We start from the raw sequence: 27,014 nt of genomic DNA on the forward strand, positions 1-27,014 counted from the left end.
CATCTGCGGCAGCTTATGCAGTGCACACGCCGTGTTTCCGTCCGACGTACAGACAGTCAGGCTGGCCGTTTGCTCGTTTTTCTTCTTCAATGCGCATCTTTACTCAACTGCATTAGACATCACGAAGCGGGACCGCATCGATGTGTGTTTATCTCGCACTGATGAGGCCAAGTGAACCAAAAGTTGTTCTGTTCGTGCTTACGGTTGTGAACGACGCCCAGTAAAGGAAGAAAAGCAAGAAAAGGAACTGACTCTTCAAGACGTTTCGAGACCGAACTCTATCAGATTGAAACTTGACGGAGAGATCATCACTGCACATCGGTTTCATCTGCATCATCGAACAACACACCGACGGGCCACCAAAGCAAACCATGCCGCTGCTCAGCAGACATCACGCCGTTATCGATAAGCCCTTCGATTCGGCCCATCGGGTCACGACGTCACAGCCGGTGTCCATCAACAACAGCACTCAAGAGCTGCCATTGCCGTCTCCATTCCCTCCCCCCACTGCCAGCCCCAGCAAGAAGCTCAATCGGTCGGCCGCGCCTCGGTCTCGGAATCCCATCTGATGGAGTTTGTGCCGAGCGGTGAGGCGAAACCTGGCAAAGATATCTTGCCATCACCCACCGTGATGGCGCCGACCCACTTTGTGGCTGGCCTAGTCCAAACAGCAAAGCAAGCCACAAACCAGCGTCAGATAGATAGCCCCGGTGCAGCACTCTTATCTACATGAAGCCTAGCCTCCCCACGCGTCTCTCGAAGCTCAGGGTAGGTAGACCGAGACGCGATCAACATAAAAAAAGAAATCCAGGGTCCATCCGTCCATCCGTCCATCCCACCAACCACCACCACCACCACCACCACCACCACCCATACACCCCGTCCCTCCCGCGCAACCACCATGGGCCTCAAAGTCCCCAAAGTCTCCCGCCGCGGCCTCAAGCCGTACGCCGCCGAATTCCTCGGCACCGCGCTCCTCATCCTCATCGGCGAGGGCGTCATCGCGCAGGTCCTGCTCTCCGACTTCCACAACGGCACCTGGCTCTCCATCAACCTCGCCTGGGCCGCCGCCGTCTCGCTCACCTCGTACCTCGCCGACCCCAGCCCCACCGTCAACCCCGCCGTCACCCTCGCCATGGCGCTCGTGCGGCCCTCGCACCAGCACTGGCGCGAGGTCCCCGGCAAACTGCTCGCGCAGTTCGCCGGCGCCTTCGTCGGGGCGGCGCTCGTGTATGGCAGCTACCGCAGCGCGATCCTGGCGTGGGACCCCGAGTACACGATTCCCGGGGGGAGCATCATCAGTCCCATGGGCCATCATTCGGCGGGGATTTTTGCGACGTATCCGTCGGCGCTGCTGGTGTCGAATTGGGAGGCCGTCCTCCAGGAGGTGCTGGCGTCGGGCGTGCTGATGTTTTGCGTCCTGAGCATCGCTGAGGGCCCGAACGCAAGGTTCGGCGCGCCGCAGGTGTCGGTGTTTATCTTGATGGTGGCGATTGGCGCGGCCATGGGGTGGCAGACTGGTTATGTATGTTTTTTTTTTTTTTTTTTCGCTTCTCTCCATCCCCCCTCCCTCCCCCTGACCGGGATCCCCTTGTTTGCCCGCCGACGACGGTTCTTTTCGCTGACCGTCGTGTTCTCAGGCCATCAACCCCGCGCGCGACTTCGGCCCGCGCGTCTTCTCCGCCATCATGTACGGCCGCGAGGTCTTCACGTCGGACAACTACTACTTCGTCGTCCCGCTGCTCGCGCCTATCGTCGGCTGCCTGGGCGGCGCCGTCGTCTACGACGCCGTCCTGTACGAGGGCGAGGGGTCTGTCGTCCGCGACGCCGCCGACAAGGTCAACTCGGATCACCACGGCCCGCTGAGGTTGTTGGACTAGGTGATGAGCTCAAGGAGAAGAGAGAAAAAGAGAGAGGCCTTCGGTGCAGGGAACGTTGATTTTTTTTTTTTTATAACGTTTATGACGTGGGATCTGGTGCTATCCATGCTCGGCTGGTAGGCGCAGTTGCGTGTGGGGTGTTGAGACTGGGAGGAACCCATCCCACAGGAGCCTATGGACATGGCTTCATGTTGCGGTTGAGGAGGCGTGGGAGATTTGTTTTGGCGGAATTCGAAACGATCAAGAGTTTGGAAGATGGCGGGGCGAAGATCGGGCTGCGAGATATCTAGAAGGCGTTATGGAATAGTGGTTACATTTATAGAGGATATATGGGATCACGCCTTTGTTTTTCGTTCTTGCGCAACAGGCTGCTGGATCAGGCTGAATGCGTCTCGTATTTACCGAGACGAGACAACAGCAAGACAAGACAGATTCTTGCTGCAGCGTTGCATGGCGCCAAGGCTCGCTAATGGTGACCTTATGTGTTGCTAGGGCGTTTATCCTCTGCCGAACACGGAGGAGTGGATGCCAGCATTATGGGCGGGGGTTTAGGGTTGCGTGCAGATGTCGGGAGGGCACCGAACAACAATACGAGCAAGGCGGGCACTGCAATGCATCTGATAAGACAAGCAGCCGATGCCGGGGGGCGCCCATGTCCCGCTTAGCCGCGGGAAACGCAGCCAAGTGCTGATCTGATAAGACAAGAAATGGCAGCTCCCCTCACTGCATCCTATCATGTTACCTTGCAGTGCAACCCGGCTATAACGAGACGCGAAAGCAACAAGGTGCGGCGTGGGCGCGGGCGCGGGCAGCACCAAACCCCACTTTTCCGTTCGCTGATTCACCTCCACATCGGGCAACTGGCATCGGCCGCCGATCGAGGCGTCACACGTATAAACAACTCACCTTGTAGCTTCTAGAAGCGAAGCGGCCTTTGCCGTCCAGACGTCTATTCGACCTTTACGTCCGTACAAGGGTGATCGGTGGCAAGCACATACTGCCCTTTATCTTATTCTCGGTACCAATCATCCGGCCCCGGAGTAGAGGCTGCTGCGAAGACGGCCTCCGGCTCGAAGCTGGACGGAACACGTGAGTGCAGACGCGTCGGTGGCCGTTTCGTCAAACGAAATCTCTGCGAGTGAATCCTTTCTTATATTAGCCACTTTTTGCCCAGCCGCTACACCTTTTGCACAACTTGTTCACCGTTATCGTCTTCCCCTGCGGCTGCCTTCCGTCGCCATCCTCAATGCTCAAGCAGCTCTTTGGTAAGAAGGCGGGCGCGGCCCCGTCCGCTGCCGCCGCCCCGTCGACCGACCACCCCATTCCGTCGACCCAGGATGGCGACATCAACATGCCGGACACCTTGCCCAAAAACATTGAGGTGAACAGGCAGCCGACAGAGGGCGACATGACAGCAGCCGGTCTTGAGGAGGCTGCTGTGGGTGAGAACCACATGTTCCACGGCGTCGAGGAGATGGAGGCCATCACCATGACCTGGAGCAAGCCGACCCTCGTCCTCGCCTACGTCATGTAAGTGTGCCTACCTATTGCGTGTGCGCTGCGGCTGCCGACTCACCCGCTTGGGCAGGATCTTCATCGTCTATTTCGCCAACTCGATGATGTCCGAGGTGTCCAGCAGCCTGCTGGCCTACGTGACGAGTTCGTTCGGCAAGCATTCGCTCCTCACCACCACCCAGGTCGCCGCCTCCATCATCGGAGGCGTGTCGCGGCTGCCGGTTGCCAAGATCATCGATGTCTGGGGACGGCCGGAAGGCTTCCTGCTGATGTTGCTGATCGCCACCATTGGTAGGTGTCGGGACCAGAAACAAAGCCTTAGAACCAAATACAGAAACTAACCTCGCTCGCAAAAAAAGGCTTGATCCTCATGGCCGTGTGCCAAAACGTCGAGACTTACGCAGCGGCAGCGGTACGTCCAACAGCAACCCCGCCCACGCCATCAGCTAACGAGGGACGGACACCAGGTCTTCTATCGCGTTGGGTACAACGGCATGGGGTACGTGCTGGACGTCTTCATCGCCGACACGTCGTCTCTGCGCAACCGAGCGCTGATGTTCGCCTTCTCCTCGACCCCGTTCATCGCCACCGCCTTCGCCGGGCCGGCGGCTGCCCAGCAGTTCCTCGAGCACAGCTCCTGGCGCTGGGGCTACGCCACCTTCGCCATCGTCATCCCCATCGTCTCGCTGCCCATGGTCGTGCTGTTCATCATGCAGCGTAACAAGGCGAGGGCGCGCGGGTTGACCAAGAAGGCGACGTCGAATAGAACGTGGGCGGAGAGTGCCAAGTACTACTTTATTGAGTTCGACGGTGAGACATCCCTCTTGCCTTGCTGTTGACCTGATGGAAGAAGGGTAGACGACATGAGTGAGAGAAAGAGAAGCTTACTATATATCGCAACAGTTGTCGGGCTGGTCCTCCTAATCGCGGGCTGGACTCTCGTCCTGCTCCCCTTGACGCTGGCGACCTACCAAGCCAACAAGTGGCGGTCGGGCATGATCATCGCCATGATCATCATCGGCGGGCTCTGCCTGATCGGCTTCGTCGTGTGGGAGAGGTTCTTCGCGCCCGTGTCGTTCATCCCGTTCCACGTCCTCACCGACCGCACCGTCATGTTCGCCTGCATCCTATCCGGCGTCCTATTCGTCGCGTCGAGGTGCGTGATCATCCGTCCCTCACCCCTCACCCCGCGTAACCAACCCCCCACCGCTAACCACCAGCCTCGACACAACAACAGCTGCTGGAGCTCCTACTTCCAGTCCTTCCTGCAGGTCGTCAGCTACCAGACCGTGTCGGAAGCCGGCTACATCGGCAGCATCTACAGCATCGGCGCCTGCATCTGGGCCGTCCCCGTCGGATTGTACGTCCACCCACCATCCCTACCCTCCCTCCAACCCAGAATCCAACTGACCCGCCAACCCCTTCCTTCCACAGCCTCGTCCGCCACACCAACCGCTTCAAATGGCTCGCCCTCATCGCCGCCCCCCTCATGATCCTCTCCGGCGGCCTCATGATAAAATACCGCCAACCGCACATCCGCATCCAACTCATCATCATGTGCCAAGTCCTCATGACCCTCGCCGGCGGCACCCTCGTCGTCTGCGAGCAAATGGCCGTCATGGCCGCCGCCGAGCACACCAACGTCGCCGTGTGCCTGGCGCTGCTCGCTTTATTCACCAATCTCGGCTCGGGCATTGGGTCCGGGGTCTCGGGTGCCATTTGGACTAATACGTTCCCGCAGTTGCTGAGAGAGGCGTTGCCTGGAGCGCCGCTGAAGCAGATTAGGAAGATTTATGCGAGTTTGGTCGTGCAGAAGAGTTTTGCGAGGGGAAGTGAGACGAGGGAGGCGGTTAATTGGGCGTATGGGGTGGCGGAGAGGCGCATGTGTATTGCGGCCACGGCGATACTGGTGTTGACCGTGCCGTGTGTGGTTATGTGGCGGGATTATAATGTTAAGGAGGTGAGGAGGACGAGGGGGAGGACGGCTTGAGGTGGGCGGTGGTGGTGGTGGTGGTGGTGGTCGTTCGTCGTGGGCGTGGGGCGAGTTGGAGGGAGGTGGATGGCATGGCTGGGATGGACTGGGCTGGGGCTGGGCTGGGAAAGGAGTTCGCGTTGTCTGGTTGCGAATGACTGCAAGCCCTGCGGCGCCCCTCACGCGGGGGATTGATATCTTCTGTGCCCGTGCTTTTTGGTTGTTGAAGCATTGCTTTACAGGACCTGTCAATATAGAGCTCGCTCGTCTCCGTCTCGTGCCATACTGTGCCATCAATGATTGCTACTTTGGGCGTGTTCGGGCGCCTGTTAAATGCTTCCAGCAATTCCATGGCATTTCCCATGTCTAAGATGCCTACATATCCGGTATGGACGCCAGGACCGAAAATTCCGCACCTCTACCTTGACATTACCCGGCGATATATCTCAGTGTGTGCCCGTCCAACCGTCCGGAATTCCGGCAGCGCGTCCTCTTACTACTTCTCCTTATGTGATCCGCTTCTCTCTACTTTGAACTTGCTTTGCAGCTGCTATCTAGGTTTTGCCAATGCTTGGGTTTGTGTGTGCCGCTGGGGCACGGTTGATGCGCACAGTTAGAAGGTTCGTTGGCAGCTGTCAGCGGAGGTGGCTTGTCATCTGTGGGTCTGTATCTTTGATGACTAGTTCGCTTTCGAGTGAGGCTTGGTTGAAAATGCGGCATGGTTTTCGGCTGCATCTGCGTGGTCACTGTGCGGTGTTGAGAGAAGCCGAGGCACGGATGCTGAAGAGGTGGACAGGTGATGTATTGAGCTACCCGAGAAGAAGCACTTAGCGCTCCATTTGGGCAATGGCACCTACCAACAGTGTACTCATTGAGAGAGATGGTAGTATCGCAAAGCTTCCAAGGCGATACTCCGGTGTTCGGCGACAGTGGGCCGTGGGGAGGGTAGTATGGCTCGTGTTGCGGAATGATTGCGGCGCGGTTCGAAGTCCTGCGTCCAAGAATCTATTCTTGCTGCGAAGTCGTTGTTTTCGTGGATCAGGGGTTATTCACTATTATCGAGAGATACGTTCATTCTCCCATCCGCTCCCTGCGGCCGTGGTCGGCTTCGCCATCTGCCCTATGTGGGCAATTTTTCCCTGCGTGATTAATGCCATGCAACCGCCCTCGCCACCGGCCGTACAAGTCGTCTCCTGTTTCTGCTCTAAAGCTAGTGGGATCAACTAATGCAACGTCAAGTAACACGCCCACATCCCTGCAATGCAACCGCCTCCGACGACAGCTGCCCGAAAGATGACATTGTACATCTGTGCTCTATTCCTCGCCCTGCACCGTGCCACGAATCCGCCCGTGTCATTGACATGCGGGAATGGTACCTTCGGCACAGGGACGTCCAAAAACTCGCAAAGCGGCCCCCAGCCCTCACTGATGTGGTACTCGAGCAGCCTCTCGGGCGGGACCAAGGCCCGCATCTCGGCATAGTACTCGTTGAAGACCTGCTTGCCGTTCTTCTCGAAACTTCCTCTGAAGAAATTCGTCCAGAACTTATGCAGCATCGGGTAGTACTGGCTCGCGCCCCAGTCCCATTTGGCGAGCATGCGGAGCTCCGGATCATTTGCGCGCCAGTTCACCGTTCCGAGGGTGGATCTGTTCGGCTGTGCGTTAACGAGATGGGCTTGAGAAGGAGCGGGGATCATGCGTTGGACTCACTGGTACCAGGAGTCGACATCCCGCGTGGTCAGTAAGACTTTTGCATCCGGATAGGCCTCCATGAGCTCCTTAGAAAAGGCCACTGCCGGCCAATCGCAGACAGCCTTCCGCAAAATTCAGCAGTGTCTATACCGGATGAGTACCGTGCGGGGGCCCTCTTACTTGGCAGTGACCTAACAGCTGGTCCCATTGCTCTTGTTCGAAAACGCCGTCTCCGTCATACTTTGCGGCTAGGGCCTCGGACCACAGCAGGCAGTCGGGAGGATTCTCTGCGCTTGCACATAGCATGTGATAGGTCGGGTCCAATCCCAGGATCTGCAATGCCTCCCTCAGAGCTGCGAGGTCTTTTGTTAGCTTCTGAAGGTCTTGCGGCAAGAAGGTTACGAACAAGCTGTCCCCGTCCGGCCGAGACCAAGAGCGAGCAAACGCATTGGAACTACGCGACGACATAGACGGCGGTCAATGTCCGAATCATTCGGCGTGAAGATGTCGGTCCTCGGCCTTCGGGTATAAGGCTTCGGAGCCATTTCGAAATGAGCGGATTGGAAGTGAACGAAGAGGTGTGCCCGGCTCGTCTATCTGCCAGCAACCAACTTCCTCCTCAAGATAGGGTTTTTATGCGTCCATATTGATCAGGAGCCGATCTCGCAGGATGCTTCGTATCCTACAATTTTGGTACGCCATGATAGAAAATGCTCTAGAGACGGCGAAGTTCCATGGAAATGTTAGACCCCCTTGTACTAGCGCAGTCAGAGGACCTTCTCGGTCGTCCCACTTTTTTTTTTTTGCTACCCGTGTCTATTCCAAGCCAGCCTACCACCCACACCACTCTCTGCCCTTCAACAAATGGTCGATCCCGGCATCAAGAATTTTTCCGGGCGCCCTCAATTTGCCACACTCACCGCTGACCGCGATCGGAGACGATATGCTTCTCTGATCTGATAAGCGGAGCACTCTTGGCTTCGCGCCGCGCCAAGGCGGCGGAATGCACCAAAGACGAAGCAGTCGGCCGGCTTGGCGTGGATTATCTGATCCGAGTTACGAGCCCAAGGATGATAGGTCCCCCTGTCCTCGGGTGTCCACATCCGATGCCTGGCACGAAGTTGCTTTTTTCTTGATTCTAGCCTATCATATTACCGGAGCAATCTCTGGCTCCCTCGTACTTGATGATTTGCGGCGCTAAGCGCTCCACTACATACCAGAAAGGGGGCTCTATTCCTGCAATCATGATCCTACGTGTGGGTTCGCTGCCCGTGGCCAGCTTTGCTTGCCCGAGCGTCTGCCTCCAATGCATTCTGAACAATTGCAAGGTTCAAATATTACCCGCGCTTTGCGTCGAGAATACCGTTGGGCATCTCCCGACGCACTTTTATTCTCTCTAGCATTATCTGCAAGCCGGAAGTCCCCGTATCTCGGTACACCAACACTGTAAATGCGCTTTGCCGAATGACGCTAGGTAGCGGAAACTGAAAAATTGGGCATTGCATCGGTAGGGTTTCACTGTATGAGAGTCCATGACGCTCGGCTATTCGGGAGATTGTCTCGTACGCTGTAACTCGATGCAACAGTGTGAAACGGACGATGACGGAGACACGATGCAAGAGGGGATCAGTCTCTGTGAAAGTGACAGCAGAAAAATGTCACCGATAATCAGAATTGTCCACTGGCATATCGTGGAGTTCTCTGGAAGCCGTTGAAACGAAACACAATGCACGGAGCCCAGCATCTATCCCACAAAGCCTCTCAGTGCAAAACGGTTGGTAGCTTACACTCGCCACTACATCCCACCCATATTCTTTAAAAAGGAAAAGAAAATACGAAAGAAAAAAACTACCATGCTGTCCAGCAAAACGACCATAGCTATTCCCTCCGAGCTCGCAGCCCAACCTTTCGCCGACTGATGTCCGGCCAGCCGCCCTTGCAAGTCGTCCAAGCTTCCTCGCCTCCTACGTCTGCTGGCACCGGATACTGTATCCGCACATGTGTAACCTTTGGCGCACGATCCTTTGATGCAACCCACTGCCTCCATGCCCGGTCATCCTTCCCTTGGATGCGGCACATCCCGCCCGCTCCCCGCCCCCCGCCCCCCATACCAGCTCTCCCCTCACACCCGACAATCACAAACCCCCTGCAAGTCTGCCTTCATTGTCAACAATACCGCCGAAGGGCACACTGGTCAGGTGGATGCCATCTTATCTGATGCCAGCATCTGGCTCGCTGCTGGGGCACTCAACCTCTTCCAGCCCCCATCTGCTTCCTGCCAATGAAGTCCACATCGTACATCTTGGCAGCTCATCCTTCTGCGGCGAAGAAACCCCGGTCATACGGATACACATTTCTCCAAAGATGCAAGATCAGCGGCGGCGCAGCCGTACGAGCAAGAGTTGTATGGTTCCGCACCCAGCTGGCTGTCTGCCGCGGGGAGATGAAATTTATCGCGCTTTGACGGGAGGATTTTTTTTCGTCGTCGTTTGCTACTTGGCAGAGCTAGCTACATGCTGATACGATATCGGCCGGCGGATCAAGGTCGTTCTTCAGCAGTGGCCTGGCCGCCTGGCCCTGCATCCCCTCCTTGTAATTCACCTTGCACGCGGCAGTCCGGGAGAAGTTTGTGGTGGTTTTCTGGTTTCTTTCTTTCTTGCAACAATCCAGACTCAGCGACATCAAGCATCCCCGGCGACAATGACGAGGAAACCCCAGGCTGGCGCCGCTCATGCAAGGTTGGCATTGAGCGTGCTCATTGCCTTCTGCGTGGCCGGATGCGCCGAAGGCTACGGGCTCTGGGCAGTGAAGGACAACGCCACAGCACCAACATCATTCTTCTACTCGGTGAGTAACCAGAGAAGAGAGAGAGAGACCGGCTACACGCTCTTTCCTCAATGCCCGTCTCTGGCTGACTATCCCCATTTTCCAGCGCCCCGACATCAACGCGCCTGCCCTCGACCTCACGATCTACGACGAGGCCGCGATCACCCCCGGATACATCTTCGTCGCGCCGTGGCGCCGTGTAGAGTCCGGCCCGGATCCGGGGCCGTACATCTACGATAACTCTGGGGTATGTCGACGATGCTCTCGCTTTCTTCTCCCTCGTTCATATATATAGCCGTTAAGTCCGAGGGGCCTTCGGGGATAAGGTAGCCAGCCGAGCACGCATGGATCCGCAAACAAGCTCATGCGCATCCCTCAGCGGCTTCTCGTGGGGGCTGGGTTCCAGCAAAGCGGACAAGAAAGACGGCGGACAGGCAGTGGTGGCGGCAAGAAGAAGTGACGTCCCGAGTTTACTCACCTGCTAACGAGCAAAACCACAGAACCTCATCTGGAGCGGCGCGGCCGCCCTCGGCGGCATCTCCGCCCACGGGCTGCACGTGTGCCAGTACCACGGCGCCGACCACCTGTGCGTCTTCCAAGGCGCCTCCCACGTCGGCTTCGCGCGGGGGGTGGGCCTGATCCTCGACTCCACGTACCAGATCGTCAAGGCGATCCAGGCCGGCGGGTCGACCACCGGCGCCGGCGACATGCACGAGTTCCGCCTCGTCGACGGCGGCCGCGGCGCGCTCGTCACCGTCTACCAGGTCGCGGCGTACGACCTGTCGCCGTTCGGGATGGCGGAAGACGTGGGCTGGATCGTCGAGGGGACGTTCCAGGAGATCCGCGTCGACGATGGCGAGGTCCTGTTCGAATGGCGCAGTTTGGACCACAGGCAGACGAGCCCCCGTCACGGCAGGGTCCTGCCCGGCGCGACGCCCGTGGGGGGCACGGGGCGCGCCCCCGCCGCGCCGTGGGACTACTTCCACATCAACTCGGTCGACAAGAACGCCGACGGCGACTACCTGGTGTCGGCGCGGCACACGTCGACGATCTACAAGATCTCGGGCGGCGCGGGCGGCGGCGCGGTCGAGTGGCGGCTATGCGGGCAAGACGAGGACGAGGGGGAAGGAGGTGACGACGTCGTCGTCTATCACAAACTCGACGGCTTCAACTTCTCCTCCCAGCACGACGCCCGCTGGCTGCACACCAACGCCACCCACACCACCCTCTCCTTCTTCGACAACGCCTTCGACGACTACACATCCACGGCCGCGCACTCGCGCGGCGTCGTCGTCGCCCTCGACCACGCCGCCCGCACCGCGTCGCTTGTCGCCGAATTCGCGGCGCCCGCCGCCCGCCCGAACAGCAACGCGACCGACGCCATGCTGTCCGGCTCGCAGGGCAACCTGCAGCTCCTCCCCGGCACCGGCAACGCCTTCGTCGGCTGGGGCATCTGGCCCTTCTTCTCCGAGGTCGAGTCCGCCACCGGCGCGACCCTGCTCTGGGGCGAGGTCGCCCACAACGGCTCCAAGGTCATGGACTACCGCGCGCGCAAGTTCAACTGGACCGCCACCCCGCTCGACTGCCCCACGCTCTTCGCGTACTCGCTGGACGGGGGTTCCGGCGGCACCGCCATGTACGTCTCGTGGAACGGCGCGACGGAGGTCGATACGTGGAACTTCTACACCGGCGACGCGGCCGACGGCCCCTGGCGCTGGGCCGGCTGGGCGAATTGGACCGGCTTCGAGACGAGGTGGCGCTGGGGGAATTACAGCGAGTGGTCGTTCGCTGAGGCGATCGGTAAGGATGGCGCGATGATCAGGCGGTCTGGCGTCGTGAAGACGTTTGTGCCGTCGGAGAGGCTGCGGGAGGAGGCGGCGTGTGACGTCTGGGGCTGCAAGGCCGTCGATGGTGGTGGGGATGGGGAGCTGGTCGTGCAGCCCGAGACGATCAGGCCCGAGGATGTGGACTGGGATGGTGTCGGCTATCGTGTCGGCTTCGAGGGCGTGGAGCACTACCCGCCGCAGCCGCCGCGAAGGTTGTTGAGCTTGGCGTGGCAGATTGGGCCGCAGATTGCGCTGGCCGCGGCTGTCTTCGTGTTTGTTGTTTTCATGTGGCTGTCGACCTTGTGGTATAGGAAAATGGGCAGGGTGAATGCCAAGGGGAAATACCGAAGGGTTGGGGGAAAGGATGTGGACTGCGAGGACGGTGGCGCAGAAGCTAAGGATGAGGTCTGTGACTGTGAGGAGTGTGGCGCGGAGGTTGTGGATGAAAACGCCCTCGAGGAAAGTGGCGAAGAGCTTGAGGATGAGGACGGCGAGGAAAACAGCGAAAAGCCCAAGGTTGAGAGCGTGTAAGTTTAGACAGTCCATGTTCATCATTCCAACTACCACGTAAGATCCTCGGTCTGCAACTGCTATGCCAACGCTGTAGACAACGGCGAGCCATCCAACGACGCTATCTCCATCTCAAGCCCTTCCCGCCAAAAAAACACCCAACGCCCACACCCCCAACCACGCCAAACAAAATACGCAAAGAAACCACTCCCCCACAACCCAAGCAAGCCCAAGCAAGCCACTCCCTCCCTCCCTTCACCCACCCACTCACTCCTTCGCCCTCGAAACCCTCACCATCAACCCACCCCTCGGCCTCAGCGTCAACCCGGGCACCAGATTCCCCAACGGATCGGGGCCATCATACGCGAAATCAAAGCTCCCCACCAACCCCACCAGCACCGCCTTCAGCGCCCTCAACGCATACTCCTTCCCGATGCAGCTCTTCACCCCCATCGAAAACGTCAGGTAACTGCCATTCGTCTCCATCCCCGGCCGCCTCCTCCCCTCCTCCCACCGCTCCGGGACGAACTCGTCCGCGTCGGCGCCCCACACGGCGGGGTTCCGGTTCACGGCGAACGTGGGGATGGTGATTTGCGTGCCTGCGGGGATCGGGACCCCGGCGATGGTGGTGGGCGCGGTCGCTTGCTTCCAGCTGTTGGGGATGGACGGGTAGAGACGCGTCACTTCGAGGACGAAGTGGTGTAGGTACGGGATGCCGTCCAGCTCGGCGCTGGTGATGGGTTGCGTCGGGTCCGGGATGGTGGCGCGGATGTGGGAGCGGAGCTTTTGCGTGATGGAGGGCTGCGTGGCCAGGACGTAGATGGCCCAGATGAGGGTTGCGGCGTTGGTGCCGAAGCCGGCGGCGGTGAAGGTCATGGCGTTCTCGATGAGGTCGTAGTCGGTGAGCTCTTTGGTGTTGAGCATCACGGACAGCATGTCCTTGTGCGTCCCCTCGCCGTCGGTCGACATGTCCTTGTGCTTCCTCTCCTCCATGAACTGCCGGTACCGCTCGTTCATCAACTTCCTGTCCTTGAGCTGCTCCTGGTACTTCTTGATGGGGAGCTTGTTCAGCAGCGTGTGGTTCACGAACAGGGGCAGCACGTAGACGCAGAAGGCGTCCCAGCCCTTGTGGCCCTCGATGGGGAAGTTGCGGTCGAACAGGTCGTAGAAGTGCGACGGGTCCTCGATGCCCTTGAAGTCCGCCCCCCACTGCGTCGCGCCGAGGATGTCGAAGGTGCAGTAGTTGGTCCAGTCGAGCATGTTGAGCTCGGCCACCTTGTCCGGAGTGTCGTCGACGATGGAGAGCAGCTTCTGCCGGAACCGCTGCACTTGCTTCCACATGTCCGGCACGAGCCGCCTTTGCTGCGAAGGCGTGAACGCCGGCCCGAGAGCTTTCTTCATGCGCTGTGCCATCGTCAGCACGTCGCCCGGATATCGCCTGTTCTCCGACTTACCCTGTGTCGCGGCCCTTCGGCGAGGACGAGTCCGTCTCCGAGCATGGGGCCGAGAGCCTCGCGGAAGCCCTCGGGCCACTTCATGTCCTCGTTGTTCATGATCTGCCTGACTGCGGACGGGCTCATCGGGAGCAGCTTCTCCTCTCCGAAGAAGCCGGTGCAGCGGAGGAAGTCTGTGTACGTCAAATCCTTGCTCCATTCCCAGGCCAGAACACCAGTGGCGCGGCCCAGTTCTTGGAGGCCGTGGCCGAAGAGAAAGCTTCCACCCTGTGCGAGTGTCAGGGCGCTGTCGGGAATGAGACTGCGGTTGCAGCTGGACTACTTACTTTGGGACCGGGGATTTTTCGCAGAGGACTCAGGATGGACGGCCATAGCCAGCACACAATGACGAGGTTGATTGCGATTTCGGTGAACAAAGAGATGGCGAAGGTACCCCATTGTCCCACGCCGGGGACAGGGAAGTACTTGCCGCCCAAGAAGGCGAGAGCAGTGAAAAGTAGTAGTTTGGAAAACATGATGGTGTTGTTCTTTGTGTGGTTGAAAGAGACTGTGAGCCTCCTGCAGCGATGAGATATACTTTGTCGAGTCTCCAGTCCATCTCAGCTCTACCCTTCGATCAGGCCATGATAGCGTGAATGCATGTTGTGGGATTTGCTCTTGCGCGTTGGTGGATGATCAGCACCCCGTCAGATCCCGGGGCCGGAATCTCACAGGGGAAAGGGCATCTGCAAAATGCTTGTCTTGACAAGAGAGAGATCTTGGCTTTGCTGACGATTTGCTTATGTCGATGATCACGGTTGCTGACGCTCACCCCTGCGCAGATCGTGGCTGAGCCCGGCGCCACGGATCCTTCCACCACAACAGGCGAAGCGGCGGGACCTTGCATGCATGCGGCTCAGTTTAGACATTCTTATTTTAGATTGTCGGAATTGCCGAGAGCTCTGTTTCGTAGGTACCTGGATGATGGGTATCCCCGCGAGGCAGTTTGTGGGGCAGTTGTGGATCAGTCACGCATCCGTCGAGCTTGTGTTCAGAGGGCAGCACCACCGAGATATTACAATGGAGATCAGAATCGTTTCTTTGCGCTAAGAGCCCGTGTTAGGCTGCGCATTATACTAAATGACTATTCGTCAGGGACGAAATGGCAAATTCCAACCAACACTATTCAATGCCATATCATGGGTGCAGCAGACAATAAGACGATATCACCGGAGATCAAATAAATTAAAACCTCTACACTCTGAATAAACAAAACAAGGATCCATCTGATCACCGCACGCAACAAGCTAAGTGCGGCACCAAATTTCCATCACATCACACATGACACGTAAATGAAAGGGGCGGGGAGTTTTTTACTTACTTTTTATTTAGGTAGAACAGAACTCCCAAGTGTTTCGTTTTTGGGAGTTCCGTTCTACCCTTTGTTGTTTTTGGAAGTTTTGTGAGCGTTCTTTCTGTCTTTTTTAGGAGGTTTTCTGGGCGTTCTTTTCGTCTTTTTTTGGTTGTTTTGTGTGGGGTTTTCTCTGCCTTTTCTCAGTAGTACCTCAATCCAATCACTGCACACACACAAACTCACAAACCTTACCTCCACCACTCGCTCAACTCGCAAGCGAGAGCGGGGCCGAGGAGCCATGTTCCTCAACCCAGGTAGATATCCACCGATTCCTCTGAATCCCAGCCATCAGAATCCTCATAACCCTCAGAATCCTGATAACCCTCAGAATACTCAGAGTCCTCAGGAACCTCCCCCTCCTCCCCCTCACAAATCTGCAACAGCAACGCCCTCCAGGTCTTCCCATCCAGCTGGCCGGCACGCATGCGCAGCACACGCCCAATCTCCGGCAACGACGCCGCCCAGCGCCGCAGCGGCGCGCGCGACTCGTGCATGATGTACCGGAACCGACTTACATTCTCCCAAGTCCACCCGTCCGGCCCGCCCGCGGTGCCGGTGCCGGACAGCCGCCAGCCCTCGTCCGCCGCCCGCTGCGCGCGGGTCAGCCGCATGATGGCGTCGGCGTCGGCCGCGACGACCGCGCGGAACGCGTTGAAGACACTGGCGTCGTCGCGGCCCGCGCCCGAGCGCAGCAGCCGCCGGGCGTGCTCGACGGCGGCGATGACGCCGTCGCTGATGTCGTGGATGACGGGGGCGTGGATGGTGGGGGTGGCGCTGTCGTCAGTGAAGGTGTCCTCGTAGAGGGCCTTTGCGATCCGCGCGCCCCGCCGGAAGTTGCGGCGGCGCGTGAGGCGGTCGCGCATCTCCGGCCAGAGGAGGAGCCAGCGGATCCCGATCTCGCGGTAGCCGTCTTCGTTGTGGCGGGCCCGGTCGAGGTAGTTGCTGAGGATCCGGTGGTAGGACGACTCCTCATCCGGATAGAGGAGGTTGCCGGCCCCGTCGAAGGCTCTGGCGATGGCCTCCCGGGGGGAGGTGTCGGTGGGGTCCACGAGGGAGCCCTGGCCTGTCATCGTCAATAAGGAGAGTTGTCTGAAGAAGGCGGTTAGGGGGATGGGTTGGCACTTCTTTTGTATCGAGACGGGCGGCATGGTGTTGGAGAACAATGGCATTCTTGCCGTACAACAGATAAAGACGTCTCCAACAGAACAGATACATTGTCAACCTCCAGACAAAAAAGCAGAACGCCGTGTTAAACCTCCGCACACCACCCTACGCCAAACACGTCGCATACCTCCCCAACACCTCATCCCCCTTCACTCCCTCCAACACCCCCGCCACCAAATCCACCGCGACCTCCAACCCCCCCGGATAACCCCCCGATCCCTCCCCCTGATCGCCCTCCACATCCCTCAACCCAAACGCCGGCAGCACGCACACCAGCCCGTCGAACTGCCCGCCGCCCGGCAGCCGCATGCGCCGGAACGCCCCGCACCCCAGCTCGACGTCGCCGATGCCGCCGAACGACTTCTCCCACGACGTCGCCACCACGTCGTGCCCGGCGAAGCACGTCCACGGGTTGACGACGTCCGACGCGCGCGGCTGCGCGCCGACCAGGGCGAGCTGCGCGCGCAGGAAGGATGGCGTCGTTTTGGTTGTCAGGTTGGCGCGGATGGCGGCCGCGGCGGCGGCGAGGGATTTCGTGGCGGCGTCGTGCGCGGGGGCGGACGAGGCGGACGAGGAGGACGAGGAGGAGGAGGTGGTGGACGAAGAACGGGACGACGTCGTCGCGCCGGCCGCGAGGAACGCATCCGGCCCCAACGCCGTCGTCGAGAAGAAGGCCGCGTTGCCGAAATACCCGGCCGCGAGCGGCGGCTGCAGCTTCGAGCGGCCGTTGACGGCGAGGGCGAAGCGGCACGTCTGCGGCGTGTCCGACTTCGCGGCGGCGTGCAAGCGCGCGCGCGCGATGGCGTGCCACAGCAGCGCGCAGGCCGCGTCGTGCGTCGAGATGCGCAGGGGCGTCGCGGCCTGCAGGTCGGCGTGCAGCCGCTTGAGCGCGGCGGGGCGCAGGTGGAAGATGGCCGTGTCGACCTTAGGCCGCGCGAAGGCGAGCGCCCGCGCGACGTACATGACCGACGCGGGCGGCAGCGGCAGGCCGAAGATGTGCGGGCCCGCGCCCGGCTTGACGGTCCATTCGAGGGAGAGGTCGACGGCGGGCGCGGCGGCATCCTGCGGGGAGGTGGTGGTGGCGAGCGCGAGCGAAGTGTTGTTGTGGATGGTGGTGGCCTTGCCCTCCTTCTCGACGGCGAGCCGGGTGTCGGAGGATGCGATGCTGCCGCGCTGGGCGTACAGCCGCGCCCGCTCGAACCAGCTCTTCATCATGAAGCCGGTGGCGGTGGCGTCGAGCAGGTAGTGGTGCTTGTTGACCATGAGCACGTAGCCGCCCGTGATGAACGTCACCTGCACCGAGAACGTGTCGCAGCCGCCATCGCTGTCCGGGCGCGGCACGGCCTCGACGCCGGCGGAGAAGACCTTGGGGTCGAGGTACCGCGAGGGGAAGCCGAGATCGGGGCGCAGCGATTCGAGCGTGATTTTGTCGTGCGTGGCGACGACGAACGGCACGCTGGAGTCCTTCTTCACCCGTACGAACAGTCGTCCGTTGTCGGGTCTGGCGTGCACCTTGCCGAGCAGCTGCGGGAAGGCGAGGGCGGCGTCGTCGGGCAGACGCAGGAAGGATTCGAGGCTCTTCTTCAGCCGGTCTACCAGCTCATCGCGGTAGACTTGCGGGTTGCCGGTTTCGCCGCGGGTGTCGTAGATGAAGATGTAGCGGCTGTTGATTGCGGGTGGGATGTTGTCCGCCAGGGTCAAGTCAAAGGTTGCATCGAACGGCTTCGATGCCTTCAGGTTGAAGGTCTTGTTGCTCGGGGCGGAGGATCGGAAGAACATGGTGGATGAGGTCTGTGGGGAATTGTGGATGTGGCGATGACTACCGGCGAATCGTCAGAATATAAAGGCCTGCTGGGCCAAGCTTTTGCCGCATACGGTAGGGAGTGGATCTGGGGGCCGTTGCATTGGCCCCCACGGTGATGGTGCTAAGCGCCCGGGCCGATCCTTGCGTTACGCAGATTACCGGAAATAGTAATATCATCAGTGAGCCGTCAGCTTACGAAGATCTGCCCGCCTCAAGCGAGACCCCGCAAAACACCTTCGAGGTACACTTGCAGCGTGCTGAGCACGTGGAGAAGCACCAGCCTCAGCGTGAAGATGCTGATTTGTTTCTAAAATTATCGTGAAGCACGCATGGTGCAGGAAGTATCACTGAATGCAGATAGATGGCTGAACAGTACTTTAAGCCACCGCGCCGAGAACTTGGCAATCATCATCCTCAATCAACAAGCTTCTCTTGGCAACTTCTACTCGCCATCAATCCAAATCCACACTTCATCCCTCTATTCACACCACCGAAAGCAACCCTCAGCACACACCATGCCATCGACCCTCGCAACCACCATCGCCCATGACGCGGCCATCACCGGGGCCGCATACGCCACCACCAGCCTCCTCTACCGGGCCTCGCACCGCTACCTCAAGTCGGCCGTCACCCACTGGGACGCGGTGAAGCCGGGGGTGCAGAACCGAATGGCATGCGAGATCGCCCTTCTCCCCACACGGGCCATCCTCTTCCTCCTCTGCGCACCCGCCATCATGAGCGCCTTCGCCGCGCCCGAAATCTGGACGCACCTGGACACATACCGCATGATCCTGGCCTCGTAAGTCTTCCCCTCCGACACCCCACCCGACGATGGCAACCCCCGGCTGACACTCTCCAGCGCCATCATGGGCGGCAGCTACATGTTCGACCTCACCATCGAACGCAACGACACGCTCTCCCTCATCCACCACTTCATGGGCCCGGCACTGCTGCTCTGGGTGCGGTGCTCGTACTCATCCTTCGCGTCCTCCGACGCCCTCATGTGCCGCATGCTGGTCTCCTTCGTCTTCTTCGGCGCCGGCGTCGGCGGCTCCGTCACCACCGTCATGCTCGTCCTCATGAAGCTGTTCAAGCGGCAGATCTCGCCGGTCGTCCTCGCCCGCGCCGTCGTCGCGCTGTCGTGGGTGCTGACGCTCAACACGTGGCTGTCCACCATGTACGGCTGCACCTACCTGCTGTGGGCGTTTGAAGAGCTGCACGGCCACTGGGGCGACTTTGCTGGCCTTGTGCCCCTCGCCCTGTGCGGCTTCGAGTTCTGGCTCCAGTGGCGCTGGGCCCTGCGCTTCCAGGGTATTTCTGAGGGCTTGCGCGCCGCGGCGGGCATTGGTAAGCCGGCTGCGGAGGAGAAGGAGGAGGGCAAGCGGGAGGAGGGTGGGCGGAAGAGGAAGCAGTCTTCTGTCCTGTCGTCTTTTGAGGGCATGAGCACGGAGAAGATCAGCGCTAACACTATGGCGTTGTCGTGGGCGGTCGGCTACTCGGGTGTGTGCATGAAGGTTTTGGAGAAGCTTACTATTCGTTTGATGATGTAGGTGGAGAGGCAATGGAGCGGTGGGGGAAAGCATAGATGTTCTAGACGCATACCAGATTGAATTCAAGTTTCTTCGTTTTTTTTTTTTATCTTTGTTCAAGTTGTACTGCTTCAGTGTGTCATTAACAGCATCATATATGCTGTCAATTCTCCGATAAAAAATCCCCAAAAGCCTCTTCGAGCTGTAATTCACGATTCTTGAAATTGGTGTTTGCTTCTGCAGTATGGTGTTGAGATTCTGACCAATTGGTGCCCATTGTGCGGGGGTCTCCATATCCTCTTCTTTTGAAGGACAAATAAACCACAAACCCAAATTCGTGGCACCATGTCGTTATTCAACCCTAAAATTCCAATTTACGCGACATAAGATTTTGCAAGGGTCTTGGACGTATTTAATCGCTTGATTCAAGATGCGTGCACATACTTTTTGCTTCACTGTGAATTCCAGAGCTCCTCCACGGAAACTCGTCATGCATTATTCCATAGAGGACTGAGTACACGATGATCTCCACCAGAAGAACGCTTCGCTTCATTTGGAAGCCATGAAGATACAAGGAATCGTGTATGACAAAGATGGCTCAACTTCCAGATCAATGCCACTCCTCGTATTGCTTGTGGCTTTTGGAAAGCCACACCTTCAATCATTCACACCAACGCTCGCTACACCAAATGTGCGACAGAAATAACTGGTGCTAATAGCGCATTGAAGCTAGTCGAAGCGGGGTGGCTGTGCCAAGAGAGGGCGCTGCTTACGGAAGGCCGTGCGGTGGCCCCAAAAGCTTCGCCTGAAAGAACAATGCTTAGCGGCAAAAAGCCAAGCCACAGCGTCTGACGCTCTATTGGGCGGTAAGCTTACGGTTCGCATTACCCTCCGAGCGTTGCTGAACCGATTCCGCCAGTATTCGTCAGTCTCTCTCAAAGACAAATCCAACACGCTCGTTTCTCTTACGCTTGGCAGCTGTGGCTTGCCTTCTTTCGTCGTGCCAAGATACCTCTTCGGGTACACCGCGATAGACAGTATCGGACCTCAGCGCAGCAACGACTCAATAAATAGACGGTACGACCGGTACGTAGAGGAGCATCAAATCAATCACTTCGGTCTTCTATTCAAGCGACGACGGGCACCCACCTCACTCACTCCATCTCTCCAACCCATCCACTTTCTTTCACAACTCCCTCCTCCTCAACAACCTCCTCCGCAATGGCAACCACCATGTCCGCGACTCCCCTCTGGAGCGTCTTCGACGCCACCTGGACCGGCCTCACCGGCAGTCCCACCTCGACCTTCGCCTTCACGCCCAGCACGGCGCCCTTCGCCACGCTCAAGTCCACGGTGTCGATGATGGCCGTCTACTACGCCACCATCTTCGGCGGGCGCGAGCTGATGCGCAGCCGGCCCGCGTTCCAGCTGAAGACGGCGTTCATGCTGCACAACTTCATGCTGACGGCGGTATCGGGCGGGCTGCTGGTGCTGTTCCTCGAGCAGATCGTGCCGACGCTGTGGAGGCGGGGCGTGTACGACTCGGTGTGCTCGGCCGATGCGGGATGGACGCAGCCGCTGAACCTGCTGTATTACGTGAGTGCCGTACCACTATCCTCTCTCTCCTCTCGGACGCTAACGAATACCCCAGCTCAACTACCTCACCAAGTACGTCGAGTTCATCGACACCGTCTTCCTCGTGCTGAAGAAGAAGCCGCTGAGTGCGTCGCACCTCCCCCCTCCCCCGCAACAACGCCAACCGCTAACCCCCCTCACAGCCTTCCTCCACACCTACCACCACGGCGCCACCGCCCTCCTCTGCTTCGTCCAAATGGCCGGCCAAACCCCCGTCTCCTGGGTCCCCATCACGCTCAACCTGGCCGTGCACTGCGTCATGTACTTCTACTACTTCCAATCCGCGCGCGGCGTGCGCTGCTGGTGGAAGGAGTACATCACCGTCATGCAGATCGTGCAGTTCGTCATCGACCTGGGCTTCGTGTACTTCACCAGCTACAACCTCTTCGTGTCGCGCCACCTCGCGGATGTCTTGCCGCATGTGGGTGCGTGCGCCGGCGGCGAGACGGCGGCGGTGCTGGGCGCGGGGATTTTGACGAGCTATCTTTTCTTGTTTGTGGCGTTTTATTTCGCTACGTATAAGAAGGGTGGCGCCAACAAGAAGAGTGGTAAGAAGGTGGCGCAGAAGGCGTCGGATTTGCACAGGGTGACGGCCAAGGCGTCGGTTGCGCTGGCTGCGGGCGGGGTCAAGCTGATGCCCGCGATCAAGGAGTAGGGGCACGGTCGGCATTACCGAGGAGAGGGGGGGAGGCGAGCGAGCGACCGCATTGTTTCCTTTTTCCTTTTTCCTTTTTTTTTCCTTTTTTTTTGTGGTGTTTGGGATCTTCGGGTCTCAGGGCGTTGGCGCGGTAGATCGGGTCAAGGGCAGTTTTTCGCGATGGCGGGAGAGAGGCACGAGGGAGGAAGCGGCGGTGGGGGGTGGGAAGGAATGGCGGCGGAAACCGTTTGAGTGGAGCGGGAGAGAGAGTGGGGGGATTCAGGAACGCGGTTGTTGTTGTTTTTGTGGCGCAGCGGCGATCATTGCTCTATTTTTGTGGTGTGCAGGGTGCAGGGATTGTCTTTTTTCTCTTTGTTCGCTCCAGACAGGCCAAATGGCATTTTCCCCTTTCATCTGGTCAAGCGCGAAAAGCTTGTTAGTGTCGATGATGCTTGTGTTTGGCCAGCGTTTGTGGTCCCTGTCAGCAACACCTTGGATCGGGAAGGGGTGCCTGGTGTTCCTCGGCGAATCAGATCTCAGAGCACCTAGTGCTGACGGATCGCGGGGTGCCATCGTGGGATGGTGGAGGCTTTCACATGAAACTCGACCCTTCCAGGCCAACAGTGCCTCTCTGGCTGCGTCTACGCTTTGACAACCGGCGTGTGGACCTCAGAGTGTTGTGCACAGTACACAGTAGGTAGTAGTTGTGAGCATCCCGCACGCACGGCAGATCCGATCGATCATCAACAAAGCGGGGCTCATCGGGACGGAGTCGGTTTCCCAATTCAGGTCGTGCCGAAGAAAGGCTTGCGACGCCAACTGCTCCTGAGGACTGCGGCGAGTTGCACGAACAATGCCATGCTTCCGATGATTTAGAAGGAGCCAAGGCGTCCACGACATGTCAAGTTAAGCTGCGATATACGCGTCTGAGAAGAGCAATATCGAGTCTGGGGTACCAAGGACAGCTGGCCGCTGGGCGAAGCTTGTCGCGCGAGGATCCGAGCTTGATGGGGGCTGGGCAGTCCGGGGACAGATCCGGGAGCCAGCCGCACCGGGTAATTAGCCGCCTGAGGGGCCAAGCGACTCCTGAAGGAATGCTTATCAGCAGTTGGCACCTGGCTGACAAGGCGCGGCACTTTGGGGGCTGTCTGCTGACCATGCCACGCCCGCTTGCGGCCAAGCGTCGACCGTCGCTGTGAAACAATCCGTCAGCCAGCACGTGTTTTGCTCTAACGCATGGCCCCAGCCCTCTCTGTGGTGGCGCGGGTGCGGGAAGAGCTCGAGGCGCTCTCGGGCAGGCCCTCCCGGTGGAGAACCAACGGCGTCGAGTCGCGAGCATGGCTGGCCGGCTGACTGATGGATGGATGAGCCGCAGCACTGTGCGAAAGCAACCCAGCAGTAGCTACCGATTTAGACCACTCGTGTTGGTCTGTTCCGCCCTCAATCGATGCGGCTCTGGAGAAATAAGTAGACCGCTCTCACCACCACAGAGACCATTATCGAGCGACCACAGCTTCAAATATAAAAAAACGAACAATGGCTTCCGCACTTACCGACTCCATGGCCTCGTTCCAGAACTTCGCCGCAACACCCAACTTCTCGGCCCAACAACATCCGGTCGACACGGGCATGTGCTCGGACGAAGAGGACTGGACGTCCGTAGCCGACGCCGCCGAGCGGAGACGCATCCAGAACCGCAACGCCCAGCGCAAATACCGTAAGTCGTCCATACATCACCTCCACCACCCCCGGCACACCACTGACTTCTCTCCCTCTCCAGGCCGAAACCTAAAGCGCCGCGTGCAAGCCCTCGAGCAGCAGCAGCACCACCAGCAACAGACGGCATACCGTCAAACCTCGCCATTCCCCCCCACCAGCATCGACCTGCAGCACCTCTTCGGGCCCCCCTCGACGCACGGCTTCGCCCTGCCCGTCCACAGCAGCGGCACCGCCACCCCCAACCGCGCCACGCCATTGCCCACGCCGCCCTGCGAGCCGTCGTCGGGAATGGCCTCGACGCAGTGCGCGACCTGCCACCAATGCGGCAGCGTGGTCCCGATGGCGCCGCTGCAAGGAGGAGGGGCGGCGGCGGCGGCGGCGGCCGACCTCCTCGCCCTGCAGGCCGCCGGCATGACGACCCCGCCTTTCCACCACATCGTCGAGGACTGGACATCGACGATCTTCGACGACTGCGTGCTCGCGGGGGGGCCGGACATCAGCATGTCGGACGGCAACCCCACCACCACCACGACGCCGCCCAACAGCGTCTGCGGCTCGGCAGACTCGACGTCGTCTGCCATCGGCGGCCTGAACATCTCCCTCACCGGCAGCGATGGCGCCGAATCGACAAAACACCACCTCATCTCCAGCCCAGCGTCCTCGACATCCACCCGCCCCCGCACGGCGAGCAGCCGGCAGTCCATATCCGGCCGCTCGCTGCTGCACATCGCGGCCGAGCGCGGCAACGAGGCCATGGTGGCGTTCCTGCTCGAGCAGGGCGGCGACCCTAATGCTGCTGATGATAATGGCTGGACGCCGCTGCACCTCGCCGTCGAGCAGGGCCATCGCGAGACGGTGAGTCGCCTGCTCGAGGCGGGAGGGGATTTGTTTGCGAAGACGGCGTGATTTGGGGAAAGGTTTTTGGCTTCTGTCTCTTACGGTTTTCGTTTTTTTGGCTTTGGGAAGCGGCAGGCGTTGGTGGGATGGGTTTGATATCCTGAGGTTCTGTTGGGCGCGTTGCGTTGCGTTGCATGAGCGTGCGTGGTGTTTGCATGGAGAGGTGAGAAGCGAGCGCTTTTGTTGGGGCGTGCTGGTTGGATTGTTTGAAGACTTCTGTTTGAGAGGGAAAGAGAGACGGGCTAGACGATCAATACATACATCTCTCGCTGGTAAGGACGGCGAAGACAGCCAATCAGGTGCATGGCTTCATCAGAGACCGTGATCGAGTGTATGGGACCATCAGTGTTGATTCGACGTTACGTCGACTGCAATCAGCTCTCCTCCTGGCGCTAGCTTTATTGACCAAAAACAGTCTTTGCGGACACGATGCTCAGTTCTCTAGAACACTTGTGTCGGGTGAGCTGGGTTGGAGACCGGGGAGGTAGTCGTAGAATGGGATATTTGGCAGACATCAGCCTGTTCCATCGGACAGATGTAGTCACATTTGCCTTATCCTATGAAGCAAATTCAATGTTTCATGTTGATTTTCTTCGAACCTTGACTCTTTCAGCTACAAGAATGAGAATCCTGGCCCGTCACTTAAAAAGACTGTCGCCTCGTTCCAAAGCGTAGTTTCCCACTCCAAACCCATCCCAATGTAAAAGTAGCAGCCTAGTCATATCGAGCAGCCTCCTTCCATGACGCACCAGGCACCAGACTGTCGTTTATCAAAGCTTGGACTGTGCTCTCGCCGCCTTCGGCCGACTCCCCGTGTCCACCTCCGTCCACCACGGAAAGTTTGGCGGCGCATCCTCCTCAAGCGTGGCCGCGAACGCCGGCCTCCGCTTCTCAAAGAAAGCCTTCACGCCTTCCTCCTGGTCCCTGCACACTCGTCAGCCTCAACACCGTTTCTCTCCCTCTCCTCAAAACAACATACCTCGCACCGAACATGTGGTACAACACAGCCGAATCCACCAGATGCGCGCCCTCCGCCGTCCCCGGGTTGTGCCACATCAGCGCGCGGTTCAGATACGCCGCCAGCGGACTGACGTTCTCGGCAATGCTCGTCGCCAGCTCCAGCGCCCGCGGCAGCACTTTAGCCGCGTCCGCCAGCGTCTCCTGGAACAGCGGTCCGAAGTGCGGCGACTGCGGCGGGTAGACGGCGCCCGTCGTCAGCAGGTACGAAGCCCGCGAGTAGCCGATCAGCCGCGGCAGGAAGAAGGACGACGCCGACTCCATGGTGATGCCGCGCCGCGCGAAGACGAAGCCGTACTTGGCCCCTTCGTAGCCGATCCTTGTGTTTGACGTGCTGTGGTTGGCGGACGGGACGGCTGAAGCGGGGGGATGGAGGAGAAGGGGATGTGCTGACGTACCTGATGGCGGCGGGAAGCGTCATGGTCATCCCCAGGCCGACGGCGGAGCCCTGCATGGCTACGATGGTAGGTTTGCGGCACCGGTAGATGGCGAGGGCGAGGCGACCGCCGCTTGGAGGGGTGCGATCGAGGTCAGTGATGGGCGTTCGGAGAAGGCTTCGTTCGACGGGGAGAACTTACGGGTCGCGGTGGTCCATGGTCCGCTCTCTACCGGCGCCGCCTGATGGGAAGCCGATCTCGAGGTCTGCCCCGGCGCAGAAGGTCTTGCCGGCGCCGGTGATGACGACGACCTTGACCCGCTCGTCGACGTCGAAGATTGGGAACACGGTCTCGAAATCGTGCATCATCTGCAAGGTGAAGGCATTCTGCTTCTGAGGCCTGTTCAGCGTGACGACGACGACGGGTGTGACGGTCTCGGCGCCCTCTGGGTAATGGGTGACTTTGATGTCTTTCGTCGGAACTGTCTCGTAGGACGCAGGGACTGCGATGGGCTCGGGAGCGGGAATCATGGTGGTTGCGATGCTATGCCAGGCACTAACTTGCTCCATGCAGCGTTGAGAGCATGCGTGCTTATATCTGTACACGTTGTAGCCAAGAGGACGTGGGCCGACAGTCCTCGGTTTGGAGCCCGGCGTTCAGTAATCCTCCGCTTTCGTCCACTACCGAGCGTCAACGCCTCTCCACACTTCTCGGTCCGCAATGTGCGGGGGACGATGGAAGCCGCATCACATGCAAACTACATCTCATCCGATGGACTCTTCGTTACGGGCACGCGGGTAAAGCGAAGGGAGTGGTGACGCCCCCGCACTCGGAGGAGATGCCGAGTAGACTACGCCACTTCTAACGTCTCTGATCTCCTTCTTGTACGCCCAACCCGCATCACATGCCGAAGCCGAGGGCAGACGTAGTGTGAGGTTTCAGAGTTGCAGTATCTCATCTTCGCACCATTTTCCGCACCTCAGCGGCGTCAACATGCCCACTTCTGTCTTCCGGCATTGAGCATATGCATTCCTTTGACACAACTCCGCGCATCCATGAGAGATTCACCGCGGGGCTTTGCATACCACATACCAAGAAATGTTTTCGAAGATGTTGCTGCCATTCAAATGAAACTAAAGACCGACCGTTCCACGCCAGCCACCGTGT

At 59.2% G+C, this 27,014-nt stretch overlaps 10 protein-coding genes across 10 annotated transcripts; 6 read left to right on the forward strand and 4 right to left on the reverse strand.

Moving 5' to 3' along the window:
- Nucleotides 1-901: 901 nt before the first annotated feature.
- On the forward strand, nt 902-1,880 carry FPS1_4 (glycerol channel; the record flags this gene model as incomplete). The annotated part of the gene is made up of 2 exons (XM_066774204.1): nt 902-1,525; nt 1,641-1,880. The coding sequence occupies 2 exons, from the start codon at nt 902-904 to the stop codon at nt 1,878-1,880; spliced, it is 864 nt and encodes a 287-aa protein (XP_066636771.1).
- A 1,351-nt stretch (nt 1,881-3,231) lies between these two features.
- Nucleotides 3,232-5,143, forward strand: SLS55_002725 (uncharacterized protein; the record flags this gene model as incomplete). Its single annotated transcript, XM_066774205.1, has 7 exons — nt 3,232-3,410; nt 3,469-3,686; nt 3,755-3,807; nt 3,863-4,205; nt 4,299-4,551; nt 4,633-4,755; nt 5,137-5,143. The coding sequence occupies 7 exons, from the start codon at nt 3,232-3,234 to the stop codon at nt 5,141-5,143; spliced, it is 1,176 nt and encodes a 391-aa protein (XP_066636772.1).
- A 1,538-nt stretch (nt 5,144-6,681) lies between these two features.
- SLS55_002726 (uncharacterized protein) lies at nt 6,682-7,365 on the reverse strand (the record flags this gene model as incomplete). Its single annotated transcript, XM_066774206.1, has 4 exons — nt 6,682-6,693; nt 6,744-7,014; nt 7,078-7,181; nt 7,240-7,365. The coding sequence occupies 4 exons, from the start codon at nt 7,363-7,365 to the stop codon at nt 6,682-6,684; spliced, it is 513 nt and encodes a 170-aa protein (XP_066636773.1).
- A 2,884-nt stretch (nt 7,366-10,249) lies between these two features.
- Nucleotides 10,250-12,242, forward strand: SLS55_002727 (uncharacterized protein; the record flags this gene model as incomplete). Its single annotated transcript, XM_066774207.1, has 2 exons — nt 10,250-10,341; nt 10,400-12,242. The coding sequence occupies 2 exons, from the start codon at nt 10,250-10,252 to the stop codon at nt 12,240-12,242; spliced, it is 1,935 nt and encodes a 644-aa protein (XP_066636774.1).
- Nucleotides 12,243-12,488: 246 nt separating this feature from the next.
- Nucleotides 12,489-13,801, reverse strand: SLS55_002728 (uncharacterized protein; the record flags this gene model as incomplete). The annotated part of the gene is made up of 2 exons (XM_066774208.1): nt 12,489-13,659; nt 13,794-13,801. The coding sequence occupies 2 exons, from the start codon at nt 13,799-13,801 to the stop codon at nt 12,489-12,491; spliced, it is 1,179 nt and encodes a 392-aa protein (XP_066636775.1).
- A 1,512-nt stretch (nt 13,802-15,313) lies between these two features.
- On the reverse strand, nt 15,314-18,011 carry SLS55_002729 (uncharacterized protein; the record flags this gene model as incomplete). The annotated part of the gene is made up of 2 exons (XM_066774209.1): nt 15,314-16,131; nt 16,442-18,011. The coding sequence occupies 2 exons, from the start codon at nt 18,009-18,011 to the stop codon at nt 15,314-15,316; spliced, it is 2,388 nt and encodes a 795-aa protein (XP_066636776.1).
- Nucleotides 18,012-19,103: 1,092 nt separating this feature from the next.
- SLS55_002730 (uncharacterized protein) lies at nt 19,104-19,586 on the forward strand (the record flags this gene model as incomplete). Its single annotated transcript, XM_066774210.1, is given in 2 exon segments — nt 19,104-19,109; nt 19,122-19,586. The coding sequence occupies 2 exon segments, from the start codon at nt 19,104-19,106 to the stop codon at nt 19,584-19,586; spliced, it is 471 nt and encodes a 156-aa protein (XP_066636777.1).
- A 1,341-nt stretch (nt 19,587-20,927) lies between these two features.
- ELO2_1 (Fatty acyl-CoA elongase/Polyunsaturated fatty acid specific elongation enzyme) lies at nt 20,928-21,855 on the forward strand (the record flags this gene model as incomplete). Its single annotated transcript, XM_066774211.1, has 3 exons — nt 20,928-20,933; nt 21,217-21,286; nt 21,344-21,855. 3 exons carry the CDS (start codon nt 20,928-20,930, stop codon nt 21,853-21,855), a joined length of 588 nt encoding a protein of 195 aa, XP_066636778.1.
- A 1,542-nt stretch (nt 21,856-23,397) lies between these two features.
- On the forward strand, nt 23,398-24,462 carry SLS55_002732 (uncharacterized protein; the record flags this gene model as incomplete). Its single annotated transcript, XM_066774212.1, has 2 exons — nt 23,398-23,405; nt 23,715-24,462. 2 exons carry the CDS (start codon nt 23,398-23,400, stop codon nt 24,460-24,462), a joined length of 756 nt encoding a protein of 251 aa, XP_066636779.1.
- Nucleotides 24,463-26,044: 1,582 nt separating this feature from the next.
- Nucleotides 26,045-26,416, reverse strand: SLS55_002733 (uncharacterized protein; the record flags this gene model as incomplete). The annotated part of the gene is made up of 2 exons (XM_066774213.1): nt 26,045-26,359; nt 26,408-26,416. The coding sequence occupies 2 exons, from the start codon at nt 26,414-26,416 to the stop codon at nt 26,045-26,047; spliced, it is 324 nt and encodes a 107-aa protein (XP_066636780.1).
- Between the last annotated feature and the right edge of the window lie 598 nt (nt 26,417-27,014).

The sequence above is a fragment of the Diplodia seriata genome (genome assembly GCF_021436955.1).
Source record: "Diplodia seriata strain FDS-637 chromosome Unknown scaffold_2, whole genome shotgun sequence".
In the NCBI taxonomy this organism is placed as follows: domain Eukaryota; kingdom Fungi; phylum Ascomycota; class Dothideomycetes; order Botryosphaeriales; family Botryosphaeriaceae; genus Diplodia; species Diplodia seriata.